The sequence below is a fragment of the Typopeltis vanoorti genome, chromosome 9, assembly GCF_054136105.1.
Source record: "Typopeltis vanoorti isolate ZY-2024b chromosome 9, IOZ_Tvanoo_1.0, whole genome shotgun sequence".
Lineage (NCBI taxonomy): Eukaryota > Metazoa > Arthropoda > Arachnida > Uropygi > Thelyphonidae > Typopeltis > Typopeltis vanoorti.
Window position 1 is genome coordinate 19672395 of NC_143557.1, and position 23441 is coordinate 19695835.

Below are 23441 nucleotides of genomic sequence, written 5' to 3' on the forward strand. Positions count from 1 at the left end.
TATTTATTTAATTTGCCGATGTTTTTAAATAATTGTTATGTCCGAGTAGTCATTGAATTTTTTGAGTACTAGAAACAAAATCTGGTATTAATAAGAACCTTGATAAGCTTGTATAAAGAATTACAACAAGAAATGATATTCTTGTTTTAATCCTTTACACAAACATATGAAACAAGGCATACATATTATGCTTGTCTAAAGGATTAAAATCATCAGCTACCTGAGTATCACGTGCACAATATGCATGTCGAAATTCCTTTTGGACATGTATATTGTGATTTTGTCTTCTGTTTTTTATTGTATGGATCTTTTTTTTTTTTTTTATAGTGAAAATTTTGAATTATTTAATATCAAAACCATATTCATTAATGCATTTGTTTCTTAAAGGTTACACTGACTATAATCAAACGTTGGTTGTCAATTACTTACCAAAGTTTTTAGGTTTCATGGTCTGCCTTGTCTTTGAGTTATACATCATTCTTATTATTAGAATGACCACGAAAAAGAAGAGCATGATAGGACAGCAGTTGCATCCACTGGCATTAATGAGAAACCAGAAGGTTAAACTGGTAATATCTCTGAATTTAGTTCTTTTTTGAACCATATTTGGATTTACTGAGTTTTGCACTTGCAGTAAGTTGCAGTATAGGTTGGGTGTGAAACTGGAGTTTTTATCTCAAGCTGCTTATGATATGTTGAAGATTTTTCTTGAATTGCAAAGAAAAAAGATTTTGGAAAGGAATATAAAATATGATTATTCTTTAGCTGGTTAAATCTTTCTGAAGACTATCAAAAATTATTAGAAATGAGGGGAAACCAGTGCCACTAGCAGAAATAATGATGATAAATGGGATATAAAAACTGAAAATAAGGATAAGGATCCCTGAAGAAGTTACTGGGTAAAAATTCAGCAGTAGTATAACTACAATAGAAATTTTCAGCAGGAATGAATGCAATTATGTGTTCATTTTGTTTCTGGGGACAGAAAATGTCATTGTTGTTATTTTCAGCTTATTGCATCCCACCGCTACTGGGAAAGGCCAATTTTCTCTGCTCTTCTAGATGTATCATGCTATTTCTGTGACCTCAGCCATCCACTTCATTATCCTCTGGATCTCTCTCTCTCTCTCTCTCACTCACACACACACACACACACACACACGCACACGCACGCACGCACACACCTGAAATCCAGAGTGTAATGAAATCTGTTTATATTTCTTTCTGTCTTCTTATCAAGTCTTTTTTTCAGGTTCTTGTCTGCCATCCTCCACCAGACCTTATCTCCTCTAAGATACCCCCTGTCAATTGCACATTCTTCATTTGATCTTGCTTCCAGAATTTTAAATCTTTACCCTGTGCAACATTAAAGTGGAAATTCCACACTTGCATTCAGCCAGTCTATTAAAGTCTTCTTGCAAAGCTTCTGTTCCACTCCTCCTATTGCTTCCTAACTTTGTATCATATGCAAACAACTACATATCACCATTTAAACCTTCATCAGGATCATCTAACATATCATTAACCTACAAGTTAAAGAACATTGACCCAAAACAGACCCTTGGACCATACCACTAGTCACTTTCCTATTCTGGGATATCACTCCTCCATACACAACTTTCTGATACCTATCAGACAACCCATTTCTAATTCAACAGTCTGTAATCAATTAAAGACCTTTGTAAAATCTAATACCACAGTGTATGCATCTCCCTTGTGCATTGCATTTGTCACCTTGTTATAATAAGTAAGTAGATTGCTAAAACATGATCCTCTTAGCAGACCCCTGCTGTCCATCAAAGAGAATGCTGTTGTTGATCCATTTCTGAGTCTTGATCCTGACTAACCTCTCTAACACCTTAACCACAACTACAGACATACAGATTGACCTATAATTGAAAGGCTTAATCTTATCTCCTTTACAAAGGGGAATGATTTTGCCTTCTTTCCACTTCTTTGAAAGTTGGCCCAATCATGTTAAAATGGTATGTCAGCACTGTTAAAACTGACATGCATTTTAGATTGGGAACTCCTTGGACCATTCAATCAAAACTTATGGTGATATATCATCTAAACCTACAGCCTTATTCATATTAAGTTTACTCATTTCCTTATATACCATTAGTGCCTCCTTTCTCTACATATCCTGGTTATCATTTTACCATTTTCACCAACCAGTATCATTCATCCTTCAGTAATCATTAAGTTGTCATAGTGCTCGCCACTACTCACGTGATCATTTCATAGTCACCACCAACTGGAGGAGGATTTGACACCTCTATTATAATAATATCCTCTGATAAGATGATCCTTTCCAAGATCCTTGTGTGTGCCCTCTGTTATGTACTGCCTAAGGTAGTTGTCTCTCAATAACTCCATAACTCTCCCTGACCATTCCTCTTTGTCACTACCAATCCTACTTGGACCAAAATTCTTCCTCCACATCCCAGGCCATCCTAATCCTTTCTTGACCACTCACTCATTCACTTCTAAATCCAGTATGAACTCACACAGTATCTCCCCCACCCCATTCTGGTTCCCTGGTCTATCTTTTGCTCCTGCCCTCTCATTCTCCTCATTCACACTACTCGCCTCTCTCCATTCACAAGCTCTCCCACCTTACTTCCCTTCTCTTCCATATCACCTCTTACTTCCTCAGATCTTCTATTCACTGCAGTCATTATTCTCCCTTCTGCAAGTCTCTTTGACTCACCCCAAAACCATTAAATGCAGTCTGTCTCTTATACTGTTATATATATCTATCCCTCAAATTCATTCCACATCTTCACAAAATGCGCTCCTTTCTCCTTGCAGATCTCTGCTCAAATACTGTCGATGATCTTTGCTCTCTGCTCCAATTCAACACTGTCATATCTGGGTAACATACTGACTTCTTTCCACACTGTTATTTTTCTTATCTTTTACTCTCCTCAACACCCTCCTGATATCTATTCTCACATTCTCCTTCTTCTCAACCAGTCTGTTTCTACTACCACTATTAACTCTTGCTTTCTTGCTCCTCATATTCAGTGCCTCAATCACTCTGGTCATTTTACCTCCAGGAAAACAAACCATTCCTCTTTGTCACTACCAATCCTACTTGGACCAAAATTCTTCCTCCACATCCCAGGCCATCCTAATCCTTTCTTGACCACTCACTCATTCACTTCTAAATCCAGTATGAACTCACACAGTATCTCCCCCACCCCATTCTGGTTCCCTGGTCTATCTTTTGCTCCTGCCCTCTCATTCTCCTCATTCACACTACTCGCCTCTCTCCATTCACAAGCTCTCCCACCTTACTTCCCTTCTCTTCCATATCACCTCTTACTTCCTCAGATCTTCTATTCACTGCAGTCATTATTCTCCCTTCTGCAAGTCTCTTTGACTCACCCCAAAACCATTAAATGCAGTCTGTCTCTTATACTGTTATATATATCTATCCCTCAAATTCATTCCACATCTTCACAAAATGCGCTCCTTTCTCCTTGCAGATCTCTGCTCAAATACTGTCGATGATCTTTGCTCTCTGCTCCAATTCAACACTGTCATATCTGGGTAACATACTGACTTCTTTCCACACTGTTATTTTTCTTATCTTTTACTCTCCTCAACACCCTCCTGATATCTATTCTCACATTCTCCTTCTTCTCAACCAGTCTGTTTCTACTACCACTATTAACTCTTGCTTTCTTGCTCCTCATATTCAGTGCCTCAATCACTCTGGTCATTTTACCTCCAGGAAAACAAACCTTGTTCATCTCTCTCTTTCTCTCACACACACCTAGTAATTGAATCCCTAAACAGACATGGTGGAATCTTTTATTCCATTATTCTTCCTTCTGCAAGTCTCTTTGACTCATCCCAAAACCATTAAATGCAGTCTAGATCATATCTATTCTTCCTCACTCTTTCCATATCTCTAATTAACCTCATTTCACTCCACATGTGCTTCATCTCTTGTCTCCTCTTCCAACTCTGCTTTCATGTCTTTAGTCATTTTCTCGCTTTACTCTTGTTACCTTTTTAGTCATGTTTTGTTTTTTTCTACCTTTGTGGAACTGTAATGTTCCACAAAATTTGAGATGCAAAGAATGAAAGATGACTGGGAGAAGCAGGTTTGGTGAGTATGCAGTGACTGTAAAAGGATGCTGAGCAGCTGTAGTAAGAGTTCCTGTAGATCTGTCAGAAACATGAGGCATAATGGATGCTGGTTCTGCTGAACATTGGTAATGGATATATCTGTAGAAGAGACAGAATACAAAAATTGATCTTCTTTGGGACAGTGGCTAAAGGGAGTCTCTAAAATGCTGTTCAGAAAATGGAAATCGACCAGATTTCCATTTTCTGAACAGCATCAAGAATTTTTGGGAGGTCTTAGGTGCACTACCCCATATATGAGAGCAGTATTCCAATGTTGGCTGGATTTGGGAGTTGATCCAAGGTTCCATTCATGAATCCATTAGAAATGTCTGCATTCTTGGTGATGATATATGGTTTGCCTACAACCAAGGGGAGGCTAGACCACCTTTGTCTAAAACAGACATTTAGCTTCTGTAAGACAAAATCTACATAAAATGTGGGCTTCTTGTTCTGTGTTTTTTTGTAACTGATGAATATGTCTTCAGCAATTGAAGTCAACTTGACTTCTGACAAGTTGACTTCAATCGCTGAATTTACTTCTGACAATTTACAGAATGCCACTGGGACAAAATCAGTCAGCTTCTTCTTTAGTCATGAAACATGGTTTAGTCAGTTCTCATTCTAGATCTTCTACATTCGAGTCATTACAAATTTTGGTTAACTTGGTGGAGAAAGAGTTATAGCTGAACTTCTAAAAGCAGGTGGAGAAATGATCTACAAACTCTTAGCAAAACTACTTTATGCCTGAAGAAAAATGATGTACCAAGAACATGGAAGAAGGCTACTCTACTGATACATAAAAAAGGTGAGGTAGAAGACTTGGCGAACTACCGACCCATCAGTTTACTATTGATGGTTTATAAAATGTTTACAAAAAATGTTTACAAAAGTCCTAGCTCATAGGCTTTGTATGACTGGACCTAGTACAACCAAAAGAACAGGCAAGCTTTAGTACAGTGAACCATGTTCAAGTTGTACAACATATTATTGAACAGTGTAATGAATATCAGTTACCATTATGTCTTGGTTTTAGTGATTATGAGAAAGCCTTTGATTAAGTAAAAACTTGTGCAATACTTAAAGCAATACGAAACCAATAAGTGGAGGAGCCATACATCAGAACCATCAAATCAGCATATACCAATGTGCATATACCATTCATTTTGTATGACTGGACCTAGTACAACCAAAAGAACAGGCAAGCTTTAGTACAGTGAACCATGTTCAAGTTGTACAACATATTATTGAACAGTGTAATGAATATCAGTTACCATTATGTCTTGGTTTTAGTGATTATGAGAAAGCCTTTGATTAAGTAAAAACTTGTGCAATACTTAAAGCAATACGAAACCAATAAGTGGAGGAGCCATACATCAGAACCATCAAATCAGCATATACCAATGTGACAGCGGCAATTCATTTCAATGGAAACATCTCTTTTTGTGAAAATAAAGAGAGGTATAAGACAGGATGACACAATATCTCTGAAATTATTCACAGCATGCCTAGAAGAAATATTCAAACTTCTTTATTGGGAAAGAAAAGGTCTGAAGATAAATGGAAGATATTTAAATCATTTGCACTTTGCAGATAACATAGTTACCTTTACTTTAACTGCATGAATTACAGACCTGTATCCAAGAACTCCAAATTGCTAGCAAAACAGCTGGACTAACAATAAACCTAAAGAAGACCCAAATTATGTTCATTTGCTATGTCCAACCAGAAATAATAAAAATCATCATCATCAAATTCTTGCCATGTACCCTCAAGGAGTGTAGAGGATATGACAGTACTACATGAAAAATTTACATCATTACTAACTTCCTACCTACAATTTTGTGCCAAATAAATCTGTTACCTGTCGAAGCTACAATATTGTCAGAGCTTATATTTATATATCTATCTTTGAAGGCACTTTTTACTGTATCAATCCACCTATATCTTGGTCTTTCTCTGGATCTTTTTCCTGCCAACCTGGCAGAGAACACTTGTTTGGCTAATCTTTCCTCGCCCATTCTGTTTAAGTGACCATACCACCTGAGATTAGCTCTGCTAATGCATTCTTGGATGCTAAAAATGTCAAGTTCTTTCCTAATATCCTTGTTTTTAATATGATATTGTCATTGATGCCATCTGTTCACGCCATTAATCTTTCTCAGGACTCTCATACCTGCGGTCTCTAGTCTTTGGTCAAGTGTTTTACTTCTGACCCAGCTCTCAGATCCATAAGTTAAAATTGGTTTGAACACTGTGTTGTATACAGCTAATTTAGTTTTTTGACTAATTTCTCTCTTATTCCATATAAATTTATTCAGTTGACTTCCTACCATACCAGCTTTGTTAATTCTGTTGTTTATTTCCATATTTATTTTACCATTTTCACCAAAAATCGTGCATAAGTAGTGAAATGTTTTACTTGTTCTATAGGTTCTCAATTCACAATGCAGCTAATATTTTCAATGCTTCTGCCTATTTTCATTATCTTTGTCTTATTATTACTGACCTTCATACCATATCTATCACAACAGTTATTCAGTTTAGTCAGGGAATCTTGCAGACTTGTAGCGGATTTATTTAGAAGTATAACATCATCTGCATAAAGCAAGGAGCTGACATTAATATCTCCAATTTTGATATTAGGTTTAATACCACTTTCCTTCATAATGTAATCCATATAGATAACGAATAACAGAGGTGATAATGTACATCCTTGTCTGACAACAGATTTAACATTAAACCATCTTCCTGTACTTCCTTCAATTCTAACTGCTGACTTACAACTCAAATAAAGACAGAGTATTGCTTGATATAATGATCCACTGACACCATACAACTGTAGCACTTTGAATAGCTTCTCTCTTGGCACCTTGTCGTATGCTTTTTCCAGATCTACAAAACTTAAATACAGATCTTTGTTATATTCCCATGACTTTTCAACTATTTGTCATAAAGTGAATATCTGATCCTGATAGCCTCTATTTGGCCTGAATCCAGCTTGTTCCCTCACCAAGCTTCTCTTCCACAATCCTTCTCATCCGTTTCTCAAGTGTACTGGCATAAATCTTACGAGGAACACTCAGTAGAGAAATACCTCTGTAATTCTCACAATCAGTTTTATTTCCCGTTTTATATGTGGGTACTATGAGAGCTGTACTCCAATCATCTGGAATTCATCCTTCTGTCCAGGCCTTCTGAACTATGCAGTGTAGCCACTGTAAGACTTTTATACCACCATACTCCAACATTTCTGGTCGAATATCATCTATTCCTGCTGCCTTTCCACATTTCAAGCCTTTGATGGCTTTTTCTACTTCAAGTATGGATATATATTCCTGACTGCATGCCTGGTTAGTGTTTTTTTACCACTGTGCTGTCATCACTGCTTGTTTCATTTAACAGTTTTTCAAAGTAATTACTAAATACTTCAAGAATATCTTTTTCTGCTGTTTTCATGTCACCTTTATCATCTCTAACTCCTTTTACAGCACTCTTTGCCCCATTCCTATGCTTCTTCAACAACCTCCAGAATATTTTGCCACCTTCTTGATACTTATTTTCTATATTCTTGCCAAAGTTCTCCCATGACTTTTGTTTAGCTAGTTTTACATAGCGTTTAGCATTCTTGCATTTGTCTCTGAATTCTCTAAGAGCACAAGCTGACTTATTTGACAGGAACTTTTGATATGCCTTCTTCTTTTCCTTCACTGCCTCTTTAACTTCCTATGTCCACCAGGGAGTTCTGATTTTTTTATCCTTGCAGACAACCTCACCACATGCCTCTCTGGCTGAATCAATCAATGTTTTCTTCAGAGTTTGCCACCGAATCTCCAAGGTTTGATTCCTGTTCTCTCAAAGTCTTTCGTTTTTTCTTCAATAATCTTTGTGTATTTTAGTCTACAGTTCACATCTGAGAGCTGCTCAACTTTTATTCGCTTTAAAACTTTCTTACATGTTATTCTTTTCAATATGAAATTCAATTTTATCCTGCTCAAGACTAAATAGTGATCACTTCCAATTTCAAATCCTCTGAACACTCTGGTGTCCTGCACCAGGGAGAAAACATCACTATCAATAATGACATAATCAATGCGACTTTTCTTATTCCTTGTCTCTTCTCTCCATGTGAATTTGTGCACATTTTTATGTTGGTACATGGTGTTAGTAATAACCAGTCCATGTCCTGAGCAGAAATCCAACAGATATTTGCCATTATGATTAGCTTTGCTCTTTTCTCCAAATTTTTCCAAAATAATATAATAATAATAAAAATCAGTAATTATGAAATTAAACAAGTAGATCATTACATATACTTAGGAGGACAACAGATATCACTGGAACGAATTGATATCTGTTGTATCAGATATCAATCAGATATCAGATATTTGGGTGGAATGCATTTGGAAAATTACTTTCAGTATTCAAAAGCCAACTACCATTATACCTGAAAGAAAAGTTTTTAACCAATATATTCTTCCTATATTAACATATGGCTGTGATACATGGACACTAAATGCAAAGGAAATTCAAAAAATTAAGAACAACTCAATTTAGTATGGAAAGAAGTATGCTTGGTATCACAAGATTGGATCACAAAAGTAATATGTGGATAAGAAATCAAACCAAAGTCTCTGCCATCATATTGAACAAGCTAACTTCATGCTGGGAAGAAGTTGCTTTAACCAGGTCCTGGCCCTGACAACACAGTTTGAAGCAGGCTTCCAGAAGAAACTTAAATCCGAAGTCACTTTCATTGACCTAACATTTATGACACAGTCTGGATCAGGGACCTCCTCCTAAAGCTAGGCAATATTGTGAGGTGCAAAAAAACTTTTCAGCTTTTTGAATACATTCTCTCCAACAGAATGATCCGAGTTCATATTTGTGGAAAAAGGAGCAGGCTCAGATTCCTACATAGTGGTCTCCCAGAGGGCTCTGTGTTAACCCTTTTGCTCTTTAACATCCACATGTCTGACTTACCGCATACCAGCTCAAGGAAATATATGTATGCCGATGACCTAGCGATCCTACACCAATTTACCTTCTTTGCCAACCTGGAAACAACCTTGAACATCCTGGAAGAGTACTTCAAGCAGTAATGCCCGAAGCCAAATCCAACAAAAACTGTGTCCACAGCATTCCACCCGAATAATGCAGAGGCAAATCGACACCTTAACCTCTCTTCATGTGGCAAAATGGTAGAACATGAGTCTCACCTGAAATACCTTGGAGTATGCCTGGACATAAGCCTAACCTATAAAAGGCACATTACCAACCTGTTCAACAAAATTAAAATGAGAAATAATATCATTTCAAGGCTTGATGGAACAACCTGGGGTTTCGGTGCAGAAGTCCTAAGGTTGTCTGCACTAGCCCTCACATTCTCTGCAGCAGAATACTGTGCCCCCATCTGGAAAACAAGTGTGCACACTAACATTAGACACTCAACTAAACTCTGCCATGCACATAATTAATGGGACACTGAGAAGCATCCCTCTCCCCCTTGCTCCCTGTTCTCTCTAACATTGCTGCACCAAATATACGGAGAAAACAAGCCTCGATTAAAGAATTTAATAAAGTAACGAGCAACCCAGTCCTTCCCCTACACCAGACTCATAAATCCACCTAGTCTTTTCCTAAAATCAAGAAACCCTTTCTTGTCCATGGACAAACTGTTTTCAGCTGCCTTACCATCAAACCTGACATGTTTAGAGAACACTTGTCCAACAAATGGCTTCCTGGTTGAAGGTTCTGTGCTGTGCAGCCTGGTTTTGCTCTTCCTAGGAAGATTTGCTCATCTATCAATAGGATCAGAACTAACCAGGACAGATGTGGCTACCTATTACATAAATGAAGACTGTCAGACTGCCCTCATTGTGACTGTTCCCCCCCCCATGGCCCAGACGATCACTCATATTGTGAATGACTGCCCGAGGTGCCAATTTCATGGTGGTGGCGGCCTCCAAGACGAGGTAATGGATGAGGCCCTGGATTGGCTTTCTGGCCTGGACATTGACATGTAGCTGCTATGTATTCCTTTAGGAATACTAATTCATAAAAATAAATAAAACAAATTGCCTACAATGAGACCATCACAATAATTGGAGACCTTACATGGCTTAAAAAAAGCCATGTAAGGCCTCCATCTAGTGACAGAATGGTCACTAGAGGTTTCTGGATTATCTAACCCATAGTCCACACAGAGTACTTATATATGACATGATTATATCTTTTATGGTTAGGATTGATATCATTAAATATATATATATATATGTATATAAATAAATAAATATGAAAGTTGCTCATCAGTGGAATATTGTTTTTGCATTTAGCGTGGTGCATCCAATCCAGTTCACTTAATAAGTGAACTGGATTGGATGATCACTCTTCCACAAGTGATTGACTCCAAATTGACTTGATGTTCTTTTTCTGTACTTTACCCTTTTCTAAAGATATATTCATGAATGATGCTTCACTGAACTGGTCATCCTCATTTTCCCACTTTCCTCTAAGCTCATGAAAACATGAACAGAACTTCTCTTTTCTCTTTTTCATCCACTGTCATTTCTTCACACCATTTAATTTGGTCATTTGGTGATTTCTGTCTGTTTTTATTGTGTTTTGTAGTATACTAGTGTAGATTTTAGTGTTTCGTAGTATACTAGTAAACATTAAAATCTAGTGTAAACTAGTAGACACTAGATTTTAGTGTTTTATAGTGTAATTAGTATTTTATCACATATTTTTATTAAACTATTTCAATATTTAGTATACTTTTAAAATGGCACCAAAAAAGGGGCAAGAAATGTAATGCCAAAAAACATCACAGGCTTTTTAACAAGAAGGTTAGCCCTGCCAACAAGGTTATTGTGCACATAAAGGAGGTTAATGAAAATAAATTAGCCATCAGAATAGCGAAGTTGAAGCAGATCATCAGAGACGCACGGAAATTGCAAAAAGTTGAGAGGCATTTAAATGAGCATAGGGAGAAAAAGAAAAATGAACAAAAAATAAGAAACAACAAAGCAAGTTAACAGGTAAGTCAGGAAATAATGGAAATCAGGTAAGTGACATTGTTAGTAAAATGAATGAAGTTATTGGTATGGTGACTCTATAATAAAACATGCTATAGATGAGCGAGTTATAACATAGAGTTTTCCTGGAGCGAAAATTAAAAATATAACACAAGCAATTCAAAAACAGAAAAGAAAAGTACATGAAATCGTAGTTGTAGTAGATACTAACGATTTAACTGGCAATAAGTTCAGTATGAGAGAGAGGACATGAAAGGGTTGTTGGAAAAAGCACGAGTGAAGAGCGAGAAAGTGAAAATCATCAGTATTTTACCTCGCTATGATAAAAATGAATTAGGAAGAAGGGCTATGATGGCAAACAATTCGATGCATAGGCTGTGTAGAAGGAATGGATGCAAGTGTTTGAATGTGTGGAGTGAGTTTGAGGGAAGATTGGATTTGTATAAGAGGAATGACCTACACCTGAATGCGTTTGGTATCAGGAGTCTAGAAAAACTAATAACTGGTATGACACCTAACACAGAGAGTCAGGGAAACTAAATTATAAAGGGAGGAATGGTGTGAATGTCAGAGCGACAATATTATTACTGTGTTAATGACATGAATGGGCTTTGTCATGGAAATGTTGATGAGGAGAGAATGAGTTCTGGTTTGTGTTCGTCTGGTTTGGACCCATCAAATGTGTGCAAAGATGTCTATAAGTGTAAGGCATTAGAGAAGAATAGAGATGGGCAAGTTGTCCAACTGTGTGTCAGGCAGACTGCAGACAAGACAATACAAAAGAACAAAAAGGTAGATTATTATGTCTGTACATGAATGCTAGCAGTATCAGAAACAAAGGGATAGAGTTAAAAAAAAAAAAAAAAAACTTTAAATTTACCTATATCAGTGTTCAATGGTATGAAGTTTCAAGTAACAGTAATGGCTTTGCATCTTTTTTTTTTCCCCCTCATTCATGTTCATTTATTCTCACCTGGTTCTATCTTCTTAGTTTCTTGAATAAACACCCATTTTGTCAACATAATATCTCTATAATTCCTCGCTAGTCCCACCTCTTTGCACTGATGGTTCATATGCTGATTATGCATATCTTCATTTCTGTTTAGACTGGTTCAAAAGCTGTTCTTGGTCTCCTGCTTAAAACAGTGGAGGATAATGCATATCTGTGACATGTCCAAATGAGCATGATATCATATTATATATCACAATGTTCATTTTGTTGTTTCATAAAGAGAGAGAACATAATTTGGTCAGTAAAATCCAAAACTGATAGTCCATCCTTGTTCATTCAACATCCCAGTTGATATCGACTAACAGGTTCACCACAAGAAGATGAAGAGTGGACAATAAAGAAGAAGTCATAGTCAATGCTCCAGTCTTTAAATGTCTCCTCCCAGCATTCTAGCTCGAACATGTAAGCAACCTCTACAATATTACTGGAGTAAACATACAAATAAAGCTAACAAATAACGAGTGAAACACAAATTAAATAAGTGTTGCTTTTCATAAGTCAAATAAGTTAATAAAGTTATACTTTGGAAAAAATGGCACTTTTTCCAAAGTGTAACTGTCAAATAGAATTAAAATATATAAATTTCTACTTCCATATGTTTATCATTGTGCAAATAAAAATTCTATATTGGAAACCTATTATAATTAAAATACATCAATCATAAACAATTCCAAGTGATTCTATTCCAGATTCAAAGAAAGTCTCACCTCTTTTCAATAATCCAATAGCATATTTTGTAGTACAATTAACTGCTCTGGTGGAAGACAAAACTTGTTTGTCCATTATGAAACTGCAACAGGTAACAGTGAAAAAATTAAATAGACATAATAGTTAACCATATCAATTATTATTTTTTATTAATTATGATTTAATTAAAAATAATTAACTGATGATTATTTAACCATATATATATAATTTAATGATAATAAGATCTCTCCATCTACAATCTCCAATAAAATTATCAAGGATCTGGCCATCTGCTTTTCCAATGCCAGAATAGTTAGCAAAAGAATTAAGATAAAAAAATTAAATAAAATACTCTTATGAACCACAATTTTAATTTTGAGAGATGAGCGAAAAAAACATATGTAATGGGAAGAGGGGAGATGGAAAAAGGGCAAAACAATGAAATGTTTTAAGTTATACTAATGTGGAGCAGAAAAAACACTGCAATGGAAAGGAACTCTGGATTATTCTTGATTAGAAAAAATTACACAGAAACTAAATGAGATTTACTAGGATAACAAAAATATTCCTTTGAAAATTAGAAGTTTTATCCTCCCACTTCCCCCAAACTATATTTCTACTGCTTAACTAATTTTGTCTTAAGAAATGGTGGTTTTTAATTTTTAATCATATATACAGAAATTCAATTTACTTTATTTATTATTTTTTTTTGTTACTAAACTGTTTTCAAGTGTGACATAGCAGTCACACTTTTAATGTGACTGCTATGTCACATTAATGTGACATTATATTTTAATGTTCCTTCTTGAATCTTAGTCCAACTGAATATCTCAAATTTTTAAACAAAGAGGCCAAGTATTTTTATGGAAAAAAAAAAAAGAATAAAAAGAATAAGATTTTCAAAATGACAGATGCACTGCTTTAAGTAAATAACATTTGCTTCAACTTGCAATTTTTTGTTCTTGCTAGATGGAAGATTCTGATTCCACTAGAAAATAGCATAAAGGATTTTAAAAAATACTAAATAGGTCCTGTAATGATTTGAGAGTAACATGTACAAAACACTAATACAATGAGGAAAAATCATTATATGTATACTTTTTTTTTCTCTTGTAGATGCAGTCACAAATTCCATCTGATCTCAGCACCTGATAAAACAAATAATGGACTATGACTGAAATAATCAAATCTGAAGTTCACAGGATAAATTCTGAATGTCTGCATTGCACTATATTAACACCGAAGAGGCTGGCATAGAGAAGTGCTCAACAATTGTCATTTATGGTGTCTTGCCCTATTTGCAATGAGAGAGAAAACTTGCTACCTAGTTACCATAATTAGCAATCGGGTAGCAAGTTTTCTCTCTTGTTGTTCACTGCATTCAGTGAACTGCACTTCTCTCACTTTACCTAAAACCCTATCAATAGTTTGTTTTGCTGATGACAGCATGCTCTGTTCCTTTTAATCAAATGAACAAACCCCACATCCCATGCTTCAAGGTATTCATTCTACAATCAGTATTCCAAACCCCAACTGCTGCATAAACCTTCGAAGGAGTGATGACAACAGTCACTTTCAATGCTACTAAAACATGGTCAAGTGTTTTTTTCCTCCAAAAGTGATCCTAATTAACCTGCCTATAACACACAGATAACCAGACCTAATCTTTTGCATTGAATGTTACTTTTAGACTTTCCTGGTACATACACACATCACACCTGCAACTTCCTCAACACCCCCCCCCCCCCCAAACACACAGCTTCGTATCCTTTATTGCTTAAAATGTTGCATCTCACTTTTCACAATATTGAATACCACCAATATCTGGAGTAATGAACTAAAAAAATTTTTGATTGTATCCAAAACAGGAAATATCGCTAATGGCAATTCTAGATGTCATTAGCTATACTATCAATGCCTAGATGGTCTCTTTCTACATTGTGCCTTTCCTACACACTTCCCTGGTGTTCATTATCATCATCATCAAATTCCTGATAGCATGCTTCAAAGGACTCTTACTGGACACTATGATTATACTATGATTACTAGCTTACTGACAACTTCTCTCCAAATTAATTATTTGTCAGGATTCAATATTATCAGACCTTACAATTTTTTCTCTTTAAGGCTGCCTTTTCCAGACACACTGGCAAACATCTCTAACCTTCCTCTCCCACTGTGTTCGGGTGCCCACACCACCTTAGATTAGTTCTGTTCATACATTCATTAATGTGAACAATGCAAGGTTCCTTTCCTTTGTAATACTTATTTTTAATATAACTGTGACATCAATACCATCTGCTTACTTCGCTAATTTTTTTCAGCATCCTCACTCTGTGGTTCCTCATCAACTGTTTTATTTCTAACAAATCTCTCAGATCAAAAGGTTAAAATCAGTTTGAAGACAGTCTTGTAAACTCGAAGATGTTACATACACAGATCACCAGATCTAATCTCTTGCACTGAACATTACTTTTAGACACATCACATCTGTAATTTACTCAGCCATCTCCACTACACATCCACATACCTTGGTATCCTTTAACATTCTGATTAATTTATTATTATTATTATTATTATGTGACACCTCCAGGGAGTCCAAAGACTCATCGAGGGAGAGTGTGCCAACAGCATCAAAGAAATGAAATCCCTTCCAACTACTAACCGCACTCAAACATACTTAACTTTTTGCATGAGCCATTAGTAGCAGAGGCTCTACTAATTGACCAACCTTTGCTGGCTATTAATTTCTTTCCTATACCATATAAATGTATCCAACTACCTCTCCACCAAGCTTATTCTTATTTGCTTATTATCCATTTCACTATTTAATATGCCATTCATTAAAAATTGTGCCTAAATGGTTGAAATGTTGTGTTCTCAATGGAAAGAACAACTTCAGAAAGAAAGCAGCTGATGTGTTCCCACATTCCCTTCATATCTTTGCAGTTTGTTTCTCCTTCTTTTAAATTATATATATATATATATCTATATATATTATTATTAATTTAATTATAATATATATACCAAGGAGGTCTGGAAAGTTCTGATAAACACCTAGAACAAAAATGATAATAAAGCAACTGATATAACCACAAGATAGAAAGTATCTTAAAACCCTTTAACCTCCAGGTTTCATCAAATCGCAATAATTTGATCCTTTTCTTTTAAAATATATAAGAAGACATAAATTTAATTAATTTTTGTTTGGTGTTTATCAGCACCTTCCAGATACCCCTTGTGTATGTATGCATGTATATATATTTGTATTGTTTTATACTGATCTCATACACAAGAAGTTGAAGACCCTATAAGCACATCAGTGTGAGTGAAGCATGCAGATCAGGACTGGGAAAGAAGTTAATGACATTTTTCTCAAGAGTGTTGAAGGATGTAGTTGTTTGGAAGAGGAAAGCTGTTCAAGAGGATGGAGGAAGAGGAGAAGCAGGTTCGGTGTGGCTTCAGCTGTACTGAAAAAGGATGCTGGGAAGTTGCTGCTCTTATTTTAACAGGCCCAACACAAAATGGAGGGATGATAATTTAAAGTTAAGAATAGCAGTGGCCATGGAAGTAACTGTAAAATAAATACTGAAATACTGCACTCGTGATTTCGAGATTGAAGTCTGTAAGGGAGGATCATTTATGAGCCGAACTGCTCTCCTTTCAACAGCATCAAGAATTTCTAGAGAGGTTTTTAGGTGCAATATCCCAAACACGTGAGTAGTACTCACATGTTTGGGACTCACAAGATTGGTGAATATGAGATTTGTATAGTTAGCAGTTGGGTGGGTGTAAAATACCATCTTGAGCAGAAAAGAAGGACTAATTTTTGGATGCTGAAAAAGCTATTGATGTGATGTGTTTATGCCAGGAGAGGCCAAAGATAAATATAGTGCAAATAGGGGAATCTGATCCTGTCTGGTGATCTATGTATTACTGAAGGTAAAGGTAGGTGAGCTGAGCTCCATTTGGTGATAGAAAAGGCAAGACTGAGGTTTGGTGGCACATAATGTGGCTATACTGTCCTCATTCCACTAAAAGGGGTTATGCAGTTCAACGTTCAAGGTACTGGTTAAAATTATCTTGAAGATTGGAATGTCCGAGAGCATCATGGTCTGTCAAATGAGCAAAATAAATGGAAAGTACTATCATCAGCTTTCCAATTATACTCATTCCTGTATCATTTCTATAGTACTTTTTACTTAACTGGTACTAACCACATTGTGTGGAAGCAATCATATATCCAGTCTATTCCAAAAAAAACTATTGACCGATTGTCATCACCTCAGTTCTCTCCAAAATAATGGAGAAAGTCATCAACAGCCAACTTTTCTACTATCTATAGTTTCATCAGTTAAAGAATGATTATCAGTATGCAATTTGCCATTCAAGGTCCATGGCTGACCTTTGAGCTTACACTGCCCATCACTGGACATGCATGATGAAAACATTCAGAGAAATGTGCTGTTGCTCTTGACATTTCCAGAACTTTTGATTGCATCTAGGCTTGCTAAACAAATTGTCATCCTTTGCTCTGTAGAGACGAGAGATGATACAGCATAGGTGCAAGCTCTGAAACACAATGCTTGAGTATAATTGGAAAGATGCCATCAGAACCAGAAGACTTCTTAGTGTGTTCAAGTTATTCATTATTCTTCTGATGTCTTTTTGGCTCAAAAACTATAGCAGGCATATGCTCAGATTTTATGGCAGGAGCAATTTGCCTTCATCTACACAGGAGTTAGAGGCAGAGTGATGCAAAAAGGTCAGATTTATCTTGAGATGTTGTAACAGTTGTGCCATCTGGATGAGACAGGTGAGCATATGTTGCATCCAAATGGTCTTAGTAAGGGAGACCAGAAGTCACGGCTTCCATCTGGATTGTTGTTGGTCTTCATGAAATCAGATTTAGATCTGCATATGACTGGTTTGCACTTACTGTGTCTTCAGCATAATCTGAGAATGAAGCTGGAGTTCTTAATGCGAACCATCTGCATAAGCTGAATTTTTTCTTAAACAGCTTTGGTATACATTATGTTGAAACAGAGCATAGAAACTGGATGAGAATTTTGAGGAGAAGGGAAAATGAAGTCCTTCGTTACTGAGGATCATAATTTCAATGACTTGTTTGGGGCAAGTGTTTGGATCAGAAGAGTGTAAGCAATAATCAGACCATGGAAAAGAAGAGTAGAAATTTCAGAGGTCATCCCACTTTGCATCTTTGTAGTGTCAAAGGACAATGACATCAGGAGTTTTTGACCTCCTCTAGATCAAGGTTTCATTGCTCCATTCAGTAACATTCATCTGCTGCATTTATTAGTCTCCAAACTCTTAAAACCATTCAGACCTCTTCCTCTCTGTCAAGCACATGCAATCCAACAATCCAAATAGTCAGGTCATTATGCTAATGACCTGACTGTATGAAAATTGCTGATTATCATCAAGCTTTGTTACATAAGTTATTAAGTTTAGTTAAACAGCTCTGAAGCCTTAAAATGGATTTATTTAGGAGAAAAATATCATATGAATAGCATAACAAGTGGAATTATCATCTTCTATTTTGATATCAAGTTTAATGTCACTTTCCTTAATGAAGTGTGCCATACAGATTATGAATAATAGCATACATAGTGTAAAATCTCATATAGAAAAAATTTAGAAGTAAAATTTTTTCTATGTCAATTTTACATGGGAAATTAAATTTACATAAAATAATTGTAATTAAATTAATGTAATAACTCACTTTGCTGTATTAAATCTGGTAACAAATTGTTATAATATTTTTTATAAGAACCACTAGAATTGTAAAGACAAAAAATAAGTCCTTTCTTTTAGGCTTACATGGTGATCAGAATGCATTTTTGAAATTATGGAGACAACTACCGTGTTTGAATAAAAACTTTAGTTTAATATAACTAAAATCTACATTCGACGTTTCGACCTTTATGTCAAGGTCATCTTCTGGAGCATACAACTATACACAGGAAACAAGCTATACTACAATCAAACTGGTTTGTTAAAGACACTGACCAACCGCTACAACAATTGTTGGCCTGACCTCTGGTGAGAAAATGATTCCGCCACGCTAAGACCGACAGTCTGGCTTAGATACGTTGACGATGTATTCAGGATCTGGCCGCACAGGCGACAAATGCTAAACACAATCCTCAGCCACCTGAACAAACAACATGAACGCATACAATTTACCATCGAAATTGAAAACCAAAATTCGCTCCCGTTCCTAGACACACTAGTCACAAGTCTTCCTTCAAGCAGTCTATCCTTCACGTTCTACCGAAAACCGACACACACTGGCCAATACATACATGCTAATTCATACCACCACCCATCACAAAAATATCGAGTCATTAACACCCTTAAAAACAGAGCCACAACAATTTGCTCTAACCAGCAAACCCTGAAACAAGAACTAAAAATCATTAGTGACACATTCATAAATAATGGCTATAACAAAAATACTGTTAATAAAATACTCTATAAAACTACAACAAAAACGAATCTAGATTACAGTAAAACCATAGCCATCCCATACATTAAAGGGTTATCAGAAAAAATCAACAGAATCCTACAACATTATAACCTCAATGCCACCTTTAAACCACCCACTAAACTTAAAACCATATTCAACTCCTCTAAGGATCCTCTCCTCCCATTAGCACATTCTGGAGTCTATTGCATCCGCTGCACCTGTAACTTACTGTACATTGGTGAAACAGGACGGACAATCCCTATACGCAAGAAAGAACACATTAGACACATTAAATATAACCATTATGGTGAAGCAGGCCTCTCAGACCACGCACTCAACACCTTACACTAAATTAACTGGAAAAGCACCTGCTCCTTACACCGCACAAAAACCTGGTACGAAAGGAAACTTAAGGAATCCTGCGAAATCCTGATAAACCACCCAAATATCAACAACAAAGATGGCATGAAAATTCCAAGGATCTGGATGGCACACATTCAGCCTCCCTAATATGAAAGATCCAGCATAAGTCAGGACTCTAGCCAATCCTTAGCTAGTATTAGAAACCATTCCATACCAACTGGCTGGAATGATGTTAATATATGTATATAGTAGACAACACTAATAATAGGACTCTAGTGTTGATGTACAATTTTTTTATTTTATTTTTTTATTTTATTTATTTATTTATTTTTATTTTATTTTATTTTTCTCACCAGAAGTCAGGCCAACAATTGTTGTAGCGGTTGGTCAGTGTCTTTAACAAACCAGTTTGATTGTAGTATAGCTTGTTTCCTGTGCACAGTTGTATGCTCCAGAAGATGACCTTGACATAAAGGTCGAAACGTCGAATGTAGATTTTAGTTATATTAAACTAAAGTTTTTATTCAAACACAGTAGTTGTCTCCATAATTTTCAAAAAATGCACAAAAAATAAGCTCAGCCCTAAAGCTAGCAACAAGGTCACCGGATTAAGAGTTTTCCCGCCATAACTTAAAGACAGCTTGGGTGGCGGAGAAAACCCTCCAGTAAATAAGGGGGACTTAATCTGAAGAAGGGCCAAGGTCGGGAGAGTGAGATAGAAGAGATAATTTCTCGTGCTTAGTTAATTTAAGAGATATTTCTCGTGCTTAGCTGAATGTTTCTCTTGCATGTAGGGGAAAGAAAAATAATTCTTTTACGTGATCCTTAATGGCGCAGTCGAAAAGAAAAAATAAATTTTTAAGGATCAATACAAGAGAAATACAGCAAGGTAGATTAGGGAATTGATTCCAGCCAGAAGTATTTCCTGTGTCAACACTTCGAGCATGTAAAATAGCTTACTTACGGCCTTGAGAGAAAGGGGGGGGGGGGTAAAACTATAGACTAAAAGGATTAATAATAATCACAAGTTTTGGCATGAAGAACTAGCTCAAGCAACGACGATAAACTCAGTATTACGACTGATGAGAAAGAGACATTACAAAGGCGCAGTCCGACATTAAATAATAATAAAAAAAAAAAATATTAAAATTAAAAGATAGATATTATTACAAAGGTGCAGCCGACAGGATTTAAATCCACTTAATAACAGAAAATATTGTGGATTTTTGACACAGTTTTGGTAACAGGTTAGAAAGTTACAATTTTTAACTTTGAAAAACATTTTTGTAAATTAATAATGGATTGTGAAGTTTCAAGTATTGACCAATCAAATAATGCCAAAATGGACGACATAGAATTTTTCTGCACAATTAACCCTGAACTTGTCATCCCGCAATTTTCTGGCGAAAAAATGATGATGTATTAGCATTTTTTAGCTTCCTTGAAGAGATAAGAAAGGTTGGAAAGTGGTCAGACTTCCAACTGTTAATTATACTTAGGAGCAAACTGGTTGGGAAGGCCAAGAACTTCCTGTATTCATCCCCAATACTTAGGGACAACTTGGAGTACAAGAAGTTTAAGGAAACCTTGATTTCCCAGTTCTCCAAAGTAAGAACTTGAGCCTTAACCTTTGGAAATTGCAGAGGTGTGCTCAGGATAAGAAAGTGTGATGGATTTTTACAACAGACTACTGATGACAATTGCAAACAGTCTAAGCATCTCCAAGGAAGACAAACCTCACCTTGAATGGGTGGTATTCCACTAGTTTGGATTAGGAGTCAAGGAAGAACTGAAGGAGACTGCTCACAAAAAGAGGATCACAAATCTTGAGGAATGTTACCTCGCTGTGAAGGAGAGAGAAGAGAAGCTTGGAGACATTCGTCCCACTTCTATTAACATCCAAATTAATGTAATTGAAAAGGCAAATGATTCCTCTTGTGAAAGTAAGTGTGAGAAGGACTCAAACAAAGGTAAGGGAAAGCAATTAAAGATCGTAAAGAAAAGGAGGAAGGAGAAAATTTGTTCAACATTGAACAAATAACTGACAGATAACCATCCCGAAGGACTTAAGACCTACTAACATGGAGGAATTAAGAACGATAATAAGACAAGAAGTAGAAAGCTTACAACAGTCTATGATGGAACGACTTGATGCAGTTATTAAGCAGTTGGGGGAAATAACAGCTAAGACCTCTGAATTAACTCCACCTGAAAAAGAGGGGAATTATGAGGCAAGGAACAGAAAGGAGCCTCCCAAAAGTTTTGTTTGTAACAAATATGGGCACATGGCTCGCAACTCTTTTAGAAATAAGATACACACCAACGGATATACGAAATATGAGTCAAATCTTGTGCATACTCCTCATGGTTATGCAAACAGACCATGGAAAAGAGAGAACCAGATCAGAGAATACCCAGGGAAGTCAAAAATGACCATTAAGGGAAAAGTTCAAGGAATACCTTGTGACATCTTATTAGATACAGGTTCCCTGATCTCTGTCATAACTGGAAGTTATTATCAAGGAATAAAATCCAATGTATGGAAGGGTATAACTGAACTAAAGAGACCATTTAAACTATCTCGGGAGTTTCAACACCAGAGATATGTGCGACAAAGAAATTGAGAGTTAAATTATACTCACCAGAGTTTAATTTGTGTGTCTGGCAAGAGTTATTGGTCCTCGCTAGGGCATCTCGGTCAAGCATACAAATAATTTTAGGAACTAACTTTCTAGAGAAATACAAGTTCTCTTGCGATTTTTCTAGAAATGAGATGTTCCTAATGAGTAACAAACATTCAGGAAAGGGAAACAATATTTTAAAGAATCAGGTTGCGAGAACACGTGACGAGAGAGAACAAAAGAGTGACAATAAGGTCAAGCCTACTGAATAGAATGAAAGAGATAACAAAGAATGTCAAAATGACCACACTGACTCTTCATTAAGTTCATCATCTGAAGGGAACAGTCACTCGGAGGCCTACTATATATATCGATCGTCAAGCTAGTGAATGATCAGAAAGAAACGGGAGAGCTTTTAGGGGAAGGTAATCAAAATACAATTGAGATAAACATGATTGAGAGACCTAGAAGGACAATCAAATTTTATGATCAACTGATGTGGAACAGGCAAAGTGTTGTGGAGGCCCATATCAGAGATCCTAGGAAAAACTGGAGTAGGATGAGCATAATGCATACTGCTCGAGAACTAAACACAAGAGGGGAGATTTTACTCAAAATATCTCAACTGTGGGTATAGAAAAGAAAGTGACACCAAGGCTAGGAGATCAGACAATAGAAATACACAGAGAAATGGTAAATCAAAAAAATGTAGTCGTGTCTTCTCCAGAAAATGTGCAGGCAAGGGGTTAGGAAAATTTTTTTCTGAAAAAAGTTTTTGAGAGAGAGTTGGCCTTTGTAAAATCTCAAATAGAAAAAATTTTACTTTTAAATTTTTTCTATGTCGATTTTACATGGGAAATTAAATTTACATAAAATACTTGTAATTAAATTAATGTAATAACTCACTTTGCTGTATTAAATCTGGTAACAAACTGTTAGAATATTTTTTATAAGAAACTAGATTAGACAAATAGACCTAAGGCTAGCGACAAGGTCACCAGATTAAGAGTTTTCCAGCCAAAACTCAACGATAGCATGGGTGGCAGAGAAAAACTCTCCAGTAAATCCGGGAGACTTAATATGAAGAAGGG

The 23441-nt window shown here is 36.1% G+C and overlaps 1 protein-coding gene across 4 annotated transcripts in view; it reads right to left on the bottom strand.

Annotated features, from left to right (window-relative positions):
* Positions 1 to 23441, bottom strand: part of LOC150102911 (DNA-directed RNA polymerase III subunit RPC5-like) — a 459314-nt gene that overhangs the window by 348942 nt on the left and 86931 nt on the right. For all 4 annotated transcript variants that reach the window (XM_090397865.1, XM_090397866.1, XM_090397864.1 and 1 more), the window contains exon 4: positions 12897 to 12979. In XM_090397865.1, coding sequence (XP_090253991.1) covers positions 12897 to 12979 — 83 coding nt within the window. The remainder of the gene's footprint in view (positions 1 to 12896; positions 12980 to 23441) is intronic.